The sequence below is a fragment of the Euleptes europaea genome, chromosome 3 (genome assembly GCF_029931775.1).
Source record: "Euleptes europaea isolate rEulEur1 chromosome 3, rEulEur1.hap1, whole genome shotgun sequence".
Classification (NCBI taxonomy): domain Eukaryota; kingdom Metazoa; phylum Chordata; class Lepidosauria; order Squamata; family Sphaerodactylidae; genus Euleptes; species Euleptes europaea.
This window is the reverse complement of record NC_079314.1, coordinates 72,236,822-72,249,094: the sequence shown is the minus strand read 5'-3', so window position 1 is coordinate 72,249,094 and position 12,273 is coordinate 72,236,822. Positions and strand designations below refer to the sequence as shown.

At 43.5% G+C, this 12,273-nt stretch overlaps 1 protein-coding gene across 1 annotated transcript in view; it reads right to left on the bottom strand.

Annotated features, from left to right (window-relative positions):
* Positions 1 to 286: 286 nt before the first annotated feature.
* The window catches only part of MYRFL (myelin regulatory factor like), a 52,672-nt gene continuing 40,685 nt past the window's right edge, over positions 287 to 12,273 (bottom strand). Inside the window, exons 18-25 of the mRNA XM_056847126.1 lie at positions 11,280 to 11,332; positions 10,680 to 10,841; positions 8,837 to 8,899; positions 6,092 to 6,179; positions 5,396 to 5,470; positions 3,621 to 3,729; positions 490 to 564; positions 287 to 401 (exon numbers count right to left, since the gene is read on the bottom strand). Coding sequence (XP_056703104.1) covers positions 315 to 401; positions 490 to 564; positions 3,621 to 3,729; positions 5,396 to 5,470; positions 6,092 to 6,179; positions 8,837 to 8,899; positions 10,680 to 10,841; positions 11,280 to 11,332 — 712 coding nt within the window. The 3' untranslated portion in view covers positions 287 to 314. The remainder of the gene's footprint in view (positions 402 to 489; positions 565 to 3,620; positions 3,730 to 5,395; positions 5,471 to 6,091; positions 6,180 to 8,836; positions 8,900 to 10,679; positions 10,842 to 11,279; positions 11,333 to 12,273) is intronic.

Here is a 12,273-nt window from a genome sequence, read left to right as displayed (position 1 = left end):
CTAGAACACCACTAAAATGAATACCTGTAGCCCATTTCATCAAGTAGATCAGACAGACAGATGGCTGGATTTAAGCCAACTGAATCTTATTTAAATCAAAATATGTTCTGTTGGAATTGTCAGCAATCACACCGCTTAACTAGCACAGATTGTAACATAAAGACCATGAACAACAACATAGTTTTATTTACTTCCATTTAACTTCCATTTATTTCTAGAATAAAAAGTTAACTCAGAAAAATAATCTGACAATAAAGTTGTTGGTGGCACTAACAGTGCCGCCCCTTTTTGCAAGAAATGCTAATGCCAGCCTTTTAGTTGCATTTGCGATAAAAATAGAAGAAATAATCGGTGAAAAATATCCCAGTGTAGTTAGGATCTGTTGAACAGTCTGCAAGATCCTGTTGGAACAAAACAAAGCAGATTAAGACAGAACCCAATCACAGCTAAATGTTTTGTTCTCCTTTTTCTCTGGAAACAAAGACTTACTGGAGCAGCAACCCGAAAATGATATGCACTGTCATAAACGGAGGCTACAGGAAGATCCCAAATATGATGGAACCCCTAGAGAACAAACGGGGAGGGGAAGAGACAGAGAGAGATCATAGGCAACCAAACTGGCACCTTGGTCGACTTTGTTATGATTACACCTATTTGATAGCTGCACTGCACAGTGGTTTTCAAGCATGTGTGATTATGGCAAAAACTGACAATTGTGAAACTGACACCCACCCACCCAACATGGGCATATTCTTACTGTAACATGTGTAATGTGTGGAGCAGCTCTATGCCAGCATATCATCACACATAGGGGCATCACTGGGGGGGGCAAAATTCCTGGGGCCCACGTCAGCTGGAGGGCCCCTGAAACCAGCATCAGGTGGCAGTCATGGGACACATTTACTTTTTAAAAAACTTATACTGCAGTTCTGCACTGCAACCACTAGGGGTGCAGGGACCACAGAGCGCGGTAAACAGTTGTTCTGACTGCTGTCTGGGCCTTTCTGCAACATTTTACTAGGAGGCTGAGGGAAACCTTTGCTTCTCAGATCCTGCTAAACTAGGGTTGCCAACCTCCAGGTGGTGGCTGGAGATCTCCCAGGATTACAACTGATCTCCAGATGACAAGAGATCAGTTCTCCTAGAGAAAAGGGCTGCTTTGGAGGGTGAACTCTATGGTCTTACACCCTGCTGAGGTCTAGGGTTGCCAGGTCCCTCTTCACCACCTGCGGGAGATTTTTAAGGCAGAGCCAGAAGAGGGTGGGGTTTGGGGAGGGGAGGGACTTCAATGCCATAGAGTCCAATTGCCAAAGCGACCATTTTCTCCAGTGGAACTGATCTCTATCAGCTGGAGATCAGTTGTAATAGTGGGAGATCTCCAGCTAATACCTGGAGGTTTGTGGTAAACAAAGGTTAGCGTGCTGTAGGATACTCAGCAAACTAGAAACAGCACTTCAGAAGCTAGACATAATGATTATAAAGTAGTGGTATTTAATAACATACCCACCACTGATAGTATATAGGCAAAAACATGTGTTGTTAATTATTGCCTTAAAAGTAACACCAAAGAGAGGACTATGCCTTGTTACAAACAAATAACAGTATTATAGGTAAGTCCATGAAAGGGGGATCCAACCTCCCTTTCTTCCACAGATATGCTTCTTGAGAGTAGCAATTCAGTAGTGCAGTTGTTCTCAACAGAAGCCCGGTGATCTTTCTGTTTCAGCGATTAATGCCTTCTTCAGGGACCAACGCTGGCTGTTATTAACATTCTCTGTTATTAACATTCAGGGACCAACGCTGGCCAACGCAGAGAATGTTAATAACAGCCAGCGTTGGTCCCTGAAGAAGGCATTAATCGCTGAAACAGAAAGATCACCGGGCTTCTGTTGAGAACAACTGCACTACTGAATTGCTACTCTCAAGAAGCATATCTGTGGAAGAAAGGGAGGTTGGCACCCCCTTTCATGGACTTACCTATAATACTGTTATTTGTTTGTAACAAGGCATAGTCCTCTCTTTGGTGTTACTTTTAAGGCAATAATTAACAACACATGTTTTTGCCTATATACTATCAGTGGTGGGTATGTTATTAAATACCACTACTTTATAATCATTATGTCTAGCTTCTGAAGTGCTGTTTCTAGTTTGCTGAATACCTGGAGGTTGGCAACCCTACTGAGGTCCCTCCCATCTCCAAACCCTGCCCTCCCCCAGGCTCCACTTCCAAATCTCCAAGTATTTCCCAAGTGGGCAACCCTATGTTAAAACCATCAGCCAAGCCTCCATTGGAGCAAGGCAAGACCATCCAGGAAAAGCTACAGCCATTGCCAGGATACAGTCTTCTAATAAGGTCATTATCTCCAGCAGTCTATGGTTTCCCTCTTCCTTTAGTTCTACCCAGCTCCAAAGTTTTGCCTGCACAACCAGATCTTGCAATGGGGTAGCACTGTTGGTATGTGATAGCAATTTTAAAAACAACAACAAACTTTTCTTTGTCTTTTCCTTCATTTCTATAATTCTTTTCCACACTATTCTCCTCCTTCCTTTAGCTTTCTGCCATTCATGATCTGCCATCCCTCTATCCCTACTTCTAATTTTTTCCCACCCCCCACCTTTCAGACTTGGTCTCAACTATTTTTCATCCATCCTGGTTGGCAATTTAGAATGTCTTTAATAGTAGTAGTAGAAAAGGGCAAGAGTCCAGTAGCACCTTAAAGACTAACAAAAATATTTTCTGGTAGGGTATGAGCTTTCGTGAGCCATACCCTACCAGAAAATATTTTTGTTAGTCTTTAAGGTGCTACTGGATTCTTGCCCTTTTCTACTACTACTATTAAAGACATTCTAAATTGCCAACCAGGGTGGGTGAGAAATAGTTAGTCTGTCTGCAGTAGTAGAAAAGGGCAAGAGTCCAGTAGCACCTTAAAGACTAACAAAAATATTTTCTGGTAGGGTATGAGCATTCTTCTGAAGAAGTGAGCTGTGGCTCACGAAAGCTCATACCCTACCAGAAAATATTTTTGTTAGTCTTTAAGGTGCTATTGGACTCTTGCCCTTTTCTACTACTGCAGACAGACTAACACGGCTGTGAATTATCTTTAATAGTAGTACAGCTGCAAACGTTTGTTAATATTATGAACAGAAGAGAGAAGTTAATATTTCTCCATAATCTATCAAAGTAGTAAAAGGATCCCCCCACCCTTTACATGCTTATTAATAGAACGTTAATCTGCTTTAGTGGTAATAACTGTGGAACAGAAGCTGGAATTTGGTTTAGCTTCTATTGAAAATAGCATGGAGGGGGTCTGCAGATAACCAGGGCCAGGATATTCCAGTTCCTTTAATTTTTGGCTCTGGAATCCCCATGATCATCCTGAAGCTGGTGGCCAAGTTTGTGATTCCCAGATTTATTTTCTGATGAGTTATGTCTGCCACAAATGGACAGACAGATGGACATGCAGATTCTTTTATTATGATAGATGAATGATACCAGTCATCCAAGTGATTTGTTATGATATTTGGTTTGGTTCAGAGTCATATGAGGGGCCCCCAGGTAGAATCTTTGTCCGGGAGCTCATGGTGGCTCCTGGCAGCCCAGCTGTCAACAAAAACAATACCTGTGTGGTTTCCTGAAAGGGTTCCCTCTTCTCATGGGTTTGAGGATGATACGAACAAGGATTTCCATAGGTGGTTTTGCATTGAAAGATAATTAATGGTTCTGTTGTACTTCAAGGAAAAAAAGATAATATGAAAAGCTGTAATGTTCTATTCTACTGTTTAAATAATGTTATACTTTAAGACTGTGGAACTAGCAGAACTAGCAGTGCCATTCTAAGTAGACTAACAGACTTCTGAGGACCAAACTACATCTTACCTGTAACACACGGCAGGCTGGGAAATTGTATCCTTTTTGCAGACAGACATGGTATCAGGGAATTAATGTTCCTAAGTGTGCTGGAGCCCAGTTCTGCTCAAGAGCATGACACAGGGAGGAGGGGCTTCAGCCTTCCCTCCCAAGTCATTTTCCTGAGCCAAAACAGCCATGGGGGCATATTTGCCTTACGAAAGGGCTACAGGTGCTGGTGCATGTGGAGTCTTATCAGCGGGGGAGATATGGTCCTCTCATGCCCATTTCAGTTTGAGAAATGGAATAGATGGAAGGCTGAAGCCTCTCATGCCCCCCATGAGACAATTTGAGCCCTAGCATGCATGGGAGCATTAATTTTCTGACATCACATCTGTCTGCAAAAGGACACTTGTGTCACAGGTAATGTGTAGTTTGGCCTTAAATCCACTGGAGTCAGTGAGATTAGAAGAGTGTGTCTCGGTTTAGGATTGCACTGTAAAACATCTACAGTGGGCATTGCTTACTTTTGCACAAGCCAAGAGCTGAGATATTTTCTGGGAGTCAATTCCATTTTAAGGTATACACCCCCCCCCCAAAGAGCACTACATGCAGCTGGTAACAACTTACTGGTGGTCCCTGACCCCGGCTGTCCTCAACCAGCACCAGAGCCATCTCAGCTCTGTCCCCGGCCTGGTGGAACTCTCTATCAAGTGAGACACGTCCCCTGCAGGACTTGGTTCAATTCTGCAGGGTGTGTAAGACTAAGATGTTCTGCCAGGCCTATGGTTGAGAACAGCGACAGTTTTAATCTTAGCTGGCCTCCCCACCCCTCCCTCCATCCCCGCAGTAGTTTCCCTTGGTACTTTTTTCTGTTCCTGTCCCTTCCTTTCCCCTTCTCTTCCTCCCCCTTGGCTGGTTATCCTTTGATTGGTTATCAGAGTCTCACGGGAATGTGCCTAATACTAAACTTGTTAAGTACAAAATTGATTGCAGATGTTATTAAGTTTAAAATCTATGGGCCAATCATATTTGCTGAATTTAAATTTAACAGATGAAGTAACATATGTGCAAAAAGTTGTAACATACAAGGAAAAAACTCATTCAATTGTTGCCAATCAACTTTAGTGAGCATGCCACTGATGGACTCACCTACTCGTGGAAGCTGATCTGCAGCATTGTGCAAGTTCAATGATGTTGCTCGCTTACAGTGCAGAATGATACTGCTCTGAGCCCATTGACTTTAATGGACTTAGAAGGGTGTAATTCACCTTAAGACTGCACTGACAATATCAGGAGCAAATTATTAATTGGTTTTAAGGATGGGACCCAGTTCTATTAAAGTTAATAGAGGTTTTGACATGAATGTCAGAAAGAGTGGCTCTATTGGTTCAAGGAAATTGACTCTTCATTTTGTTGTAGAATAGCTAACCTTTCCCATTGTTAAGATATGTTAAGCCTTTGCCCAGAGCATGGCCTGAATATACACAATACTAGCTATGTTACGGGAAATAGTTTGTCCATAGTCAAAACTGCCCCTGTACTTACTTGAATTCCAGTGAGATTTTTACCTTGACGGGTGTATATTTGTTAATGGGAATAAAGTAACTGTAATTTCCAGACCTAAAATTAGAGTAACATCAACGAGACTTAAAATAATTAAAAGTAAAAACATGTATGAAATTCACAAAACCATAAGGGGTCTAATGCACAGTATCAAGTTGATCAGACAGTTGAATGGGCAGCAATGATGAGCAATATCCCAGCATTGGGGACCATAACAAGCTTCTCAGCTGTTTGAAAGGACATTGGTGATATGCACCAGCAAGCCAGCCAGCTGTTTGAATGGAGAATAATTAGGAGGAATAGTGTTTCATTGTTCACGCTAGCCAGCCAACCCATTGTTAATTTGCTAACATCTGAGATAAAGTGCAAAATCATAACTTTGGAAAATCCCATCCTTGTGAAAATGTCATATTAACATGTATAGATTAACCTCCCAAATACTCAATGGCAATTTTTGGTGAAGCAAAATCATTCACAGAAACTACTGGGGGATTTTGCACCTCCAGAACTGGAGAAACTAGATTAACTAGATTATGACAAAGATCGACTGAAGTAGACTTTCTGGTTTTTCCAGTGTTACCCTGATGCAAAGAAAGGTTTTGGTGGTGGCAGATTAACCCCTAGCCCAACCCAACATATTGCGTTTTGGCACTCCATCAATAAAATCATTTTACCAACCCGCACTGCAGATTTTTGCTGCAATAGCGATGATCAATTTTTTGCTGTGTCTGTAAAATCTGAATAGATGTGATTGTTGTATCGATCCCTAAAAAAATAAACAGAACCATTTTTATCTAGATTATTTCTCAAGCTGAGAAACTTGAAAAATGAAATGTTTAACAGTAAATCACTGTTAAAGAACAATAACATTTTACATGTAAAAGGGTTTAGTAATATAGACTTGCCTACTGCTTAAGAAACATGCAAGTAGAAAAATCTGTGGCCTGATTTAAAAACGACACCGGTGGGCACTTCCGGATTTGTGTGCACGCAGGTACACATGCCACATTAGCAATTCAGCAGACTACCAGCCCAAGCTACAGATCTCTGGTGTGTTAATGCTGCGTGTGTAGCAGCCGACAGCTTTAAAAGAGACACTGGGCATGCGCCACATTGCACAGGAAAGTTCATCTTGCTCTCCAATGTCCTACGTAAGCCTGCCACACAATTTGCCATATGCCTGCTTCCATTAGCAATTGCCCCTGCATTAGCACTTCCTTCCCAGCACGGCCTGTTTGTTTCATGCATCACCACTTCAGCTCAATCCCAAGTGGTTATCCCAGACTCGCTTGCAAGAACTAGGTAGGACTAGTATCTGCAATATCCCCACATTTCTGCTTTCAGGCACTAACCCTTTCAGACAAGAAGAGATGGGACAGGCACCTACAATAATGCTATGCATGCCCGCTTGATGGAGTGATGAGGAATGCCAGGGATAGGATTTTACTTGGGCTGGTTCCCTTTGGTGAAGAGAATGCTTTAGGCATCATTGCTAGGGTTGCCAGGTCCCTCTTCTCAACCAGCAGGATATTTGGGGGGCGGAGCCTGAGGAGGGCAGGGTTTGGGGAGGGGAGGGACTTCAATGCCATAGATTTCAATTGCCAAAGCGGCCATTTTTCTCCAGGTGATCTGATCTCTATTGGTTGGAGATCAGTTGAATTAGCAGGACATCTCCTGCTACTACCTGGCAGTTGGCCACCCTAATCATTGCAGTATTTACTTGATTGACTAATATACACATAGAGCACAGGTGGAGGCACAGAGGCACTGCTACAAAGCAGCAAATCCACTACCACACATCACATATACAGAGAAGGGAATCCTGCATCCCTAGGGTTGCCAGGTCCCTCTTCACCACTGGTGGGAGATTTTTGGGGTGCAGCCTGAGGAGGGTGGGGTTTGGGGAGGGGAGGGACTTCAATGCCATAGAGTTCAATTGTCAAAGTGGCCATTTTCTCCAGGTTAACTGCTCTCTATCGGCTGGAGATCAGTTGTAATAGCAGGAGATCTCCAGCTAGTACCTGGAGTTTGGCAACTCTATGCATCCCCCAGGTGCTTCCACCAACTCCAGCAGAGTCTGCCTTCCTCTCTGTCTTGTTCAGTATCAAAACTGCACTTTCTGTTCACACACATATATACCTTGTCAGGGACAGACAGTAAACTGGCCCTGGAAAAGGTGCCATGCTGCCCCCCCCCCTTGCACTGATGTGCCTGCCAGGGATGGTCCTCTCCTCCCACCTCCCTCAACCTTTGGTGGCCGCAGCTCATCTTCACCTGCTTGGCCCCCAATTTCCCACTGGCCAGTGGGGCTAGGTGGCAGCTGGGGACTGATGGAGCCAGATGAGAGGAGCTGGGGCTGCTACCTCTGGTAGTCACTGCTTGCCCATCACCTTCTACCCAGAGTCACTGCAGCAAAGCTAGAACCTGCTTTACTGTGTTGGTGCCAGCTAGGGGGCAACAGATTGGGCCGGGCTAGTATGTAGGACTGCCAGTTCTCTTCCACTCCCACTGTCAGCCACCATAGGGATGCCAGCCCCCATGTGGGACCTGGGGACCCCCCAGAATTACAGCTCATCTCCAGGCTACAGAGATCAATGCCCCTGGAGAAAATGGATGCTTTGGGGGGTGGACTCTATGGCATTGTACCCCACTTAGGTCCCTGTCCTCCCCAGGCTCCATCACCAAACATCCAGGACTTTCCCAACCTGCAGCTGGCAACTCTCCCCCCCACATCCCCTGCCAGGGGCCAGGAAGACCTGGCAACCCTAAGCCACCAACCCCCCCACACACACACTGTTCGTCAGTTGGGTAGTGACCACCCCACCCCCAAGGAATGCTACTGGTGTATGGCCAGTCCGCCCCTGCATCTGTCTACCCACCATCAGATAGGTGAGGTCCACCTCTTCCAGGCCCTAACAGGCACTTAAACAAAACTTTTTTCCTTACACTCAGGGCCCATTAAGAAGATAGTCAAGACACATTTCCATTCCTCTTGTCACATCAGCCAAACTGATAAGAGGTCAAGCCTACAAGGGTAATGCTGCAATAAAAGGGAAGCGAGAGAAAAGGCCTGATACTAAATATACCCCAGAAGGGATGGAATATTGAGAGAAGCTGAAAGCTGTTTAAAAGAAAAAAGGAAGGGAGGAGAGACCAGGCTAATTAAGTCCCTGAGAAAATCCTGGAGCGGGATATTGAGGGGAAATATCTCCCAGTCCCTCCCCCATGTATTCTTCATGAGCCGCCTGCTTGTCCTTCCCTGAAATAACACGTGCAAGGAAGTTATAATGGACCAGATACTGAACAGATGCACAAGACCTCCTAGCAACAGGTTGAATATTCATAATCTCATAAACCAGATCTACAGATATGTTAAAACTGAAGTGTTTTCAATGAATTCTTTTTTAAAGAAAATAAGTTCACAGTCATTTCCAAGGTCAGGCTTCTCAATCCAGTTTTGTTCCAATAGTCCTTTTCTTTTATTTCCTGGAAGAAGAATTGGCATTTATCTCCTTGAAGGCGGCCTTCACAAATCAAAAGAATTGTGTGACAAAAGGAAATATGCGACAGACATCAAAACGAGCTTTTATATCTCCAGACAGTCAATCCAGGACAGGCTTGAAGAATTATGGATTTACAGGTCCCTTAAAGAAGGCTTATGATAGTTTTGTGAGAAGGCACTTTTTCCCATTCTGCAGTATTTGGTAAAATTTATAGGGGCACATAACTTTGAAGAGGGGGCGAGAGCATGAAAAGAAGGGAGTGAGTAGATGTGAACACAATTCGGGGATAGCACTTGTTGACAGGAAAATGGCACAAAGGGAAACAGTCACACACATATACACTATGCTGGCCTCCCATTTTTAAAGTCACAGTCCCACTGAGTGTTTTGTGTTTTTAGAAATTGTTGATAAACTGACCTTCTCCACCACTCAGATGGGGAAGGAATTTCCCTCAGCACCTGGGAAGGGCATGTGGCAAAATGCAGTTCCCAGCAGGACCACAAAAATGAAAGCCCCCTTCGTGTAGGGCCTCCACACCCCAGAGGATTTTATCCCTCAGTGCATTTCATGGTGCTTCAGTTCTCTGCCAGATAGAATTACATGCAACAAATATAGTTTCTCCTTAAGATATCTATGGGCTGCTTTCTGGTCCTCCATATATGATTTGAAAACCACTGCTATAAGGCATGTTCAGATCTAAATGTATTAGTGATCTGAACCCTTTAACAAGTTGGTGGTATAATAGTCCCAAAACATAGATCAAATGAAAAGGATGTCAGGGAGATGATCACAGTGCAGGATGAGAGATGAGAGCGTACAAGACCAAGATCGGTTGTTCCTTGGAATTATGCATGTGTTTTCTCTCCATTAGTGATGACTTCGTTGCCAGCCCTCACAAATCCCAGGACTTCCCATCCCTCTGTTAACCCAATTCTTCCCTCTCCCCTGAGTTCAGCCCGCTTGAAATCCCCATGCATAAAGCAAAGCACGGGAGACAGAAGCTTGGTTTCTCTCAGAGCAAGTGGACAGCCAATTACAAAGCAGTGTGTCAAGGGGTGGGGATTCAAATACTTCTGGCTTCCTTGGAGTTCTTTCTAAGCAGAAGGCTTTTAAAAATGAAGCTTGGGTTTCTTCCCCCCCCCCCACAGTTCCTTTCAAATAGCTCCGTTTTTTGTTTTCGTTCTTAAAATGCTTTTTTAATGTGGCAATTGGGTTTCAGGGGAAAACATTTCCCTCACTGCAGACAATTACAAAGCAGAATTTCAAGGGGTGGGGATTCAAATACTTCCTGATTTGAGCTTGGAGACAGCTGGTGCATAAACTCCCAACAGGAAAGTGTGGGCTAGCAAGCAACGAGCCTCAGGAAAAACTCCCGTGCATGAACAACCCAAGACTCACTCAGCAATCATCATATCCTAGTTTGGCCCTACATCTAAATGGAGTCTATATGTTCAGGGAAGTTGTGGAAGTTCCTTCCTTGGAGGTTTTTGAGAAAAGGAGAAATCAGATAGTGGGATGCGGCAGATGATTGTCTGGAACCATGCAACTATGGGCCATTTACACTGTCTTTTTGATTGGCATTTTCCCCTCATCATATATTCTTCCTTGGGTATGTGCAGGTATGTCACCACCCAGAGAAATTTATCTTCAGTAGCAATTACCATACCATGGCTCTAAAAATGGTTGTAAAACAACCATTGCTGAATACATTCATCCTTCTTCTGAGCAGTAGTAATACAATCTTAGTTCATGATCTAACTTACTCTCCTCCTTTGTCTTCATCTTCTGATAATTTAGATCTTTTCTTACTGCCTGATGAAGTGGACAGCAGTAAGTTTTATGACATTGCAAAATACCACAGAAATTCACTTCAGGTATGCTTGTGGTAGGTTTGGTGGTTGAGGACACTGTACTATATCTGGTCACTAGAAAATAACACATTCATTAGTAACATTCACATCACCGGAGTTTAACAAAACCAAATTCTGTGTCAAGACAACCCTAATGCCACAACTTGAACAACACGCACAAACAAATCATGTTTGCACAGATTTGCTTGTTTTCTATAAGTAGCTTGTTCTGCTTTTGTTATCCATGAGGAAGCCCAACACTCTATGCACACTGAAGCCCAATATGCCCTGGTGACTAGAAGTCTCGCTGCCCCCCACCTCCAGCTTCTGACAGTTTCCCCACCACTGCCTGTATATTTTTAAACTTATATTTGAGGCTTCAGGACTAGCTTTTAGAAGACAAAAAAGTAAGCTAAGAGTTGATTCCAGGCTTCCATGGTACAATTTTAAATACATCAATAATAGTCTTTATTTCAGCTGACAATTTTCAACCTCAAAGAACAGTTTACAGACCAGTACCTGTAAGGGTGATGGATGGAGGAACTGTCATCAGACTAGTTGAATTGCTGGGAAAGGATGATAAAATAAATTAAAAAATCAAAGCATGCAGGCATTACTCCAGCACAAAAGCAACAAGAATCACTATTTTATTTATCAGGTGGTTATACTGCTCTATAGTAAAAGCTTTCAAAGTAACAACAACAAAAACTTAAAATAGTCATCATTAAAATCATGAGAAAATCAGAAACAGCAGCACAAAAGTTAAGCAGCACAAATGTTAAGCAGCACAATGTGCTCTGGATCAGGAATCCCCAACTTTTCTGAGCCTGCAGGCACCTTTGCAATTCTGACACAAGGGGGTGGGTGCATCCACAAAATGGCCACTGTGGGAGGCAGAGCCAACCACAAAATGGCCATTGTCAGAGGTGGAGACACACACACTCACATAAAGGAAGCCCAAGTGCAGGGGAGAAGAGGGATAAATTTTAAAAATATACTTGGGTGAGAGAAAGGGGTTTCAACCTTCCTGCCCTTGCTGACACTTCCCCACATCATTTTTCTGACCGGAAACGATCCATGAGGCCCTATTTGGTCTATTGGAGAAGCCCACAAGTGTGCCCAAGGATTTTCCCAACAGGCCAGATAGTGTACTCTCAGGACCATTGCTGGTCAGGAAAATGGCATGGGGGGGGAAGGCTTAAGCACCTTCTCCATGCATGCCACAGTCATGATATGAATCAGGCAGCACACATGCAGAAATTGAGAACTTGCAACTTCTGTATGACTGTGACATAAGACACAGAAGTTGGGGCCCTGCACTTAACCTCTGTAATGTGTGAATTGGGATTCAACCAATTAGGGCTTTAAAGGTCAAACCTAGGGCCTTGAACTATGCTCAGAAACATAAAGGTTTCAAATGCAATTCATGAAGCACAGGTATAATATGTTCCCTCCTGCTCATAGTCAACAACAGCCATGTAGTACTATTTGAACAAGCTGAAGTTTC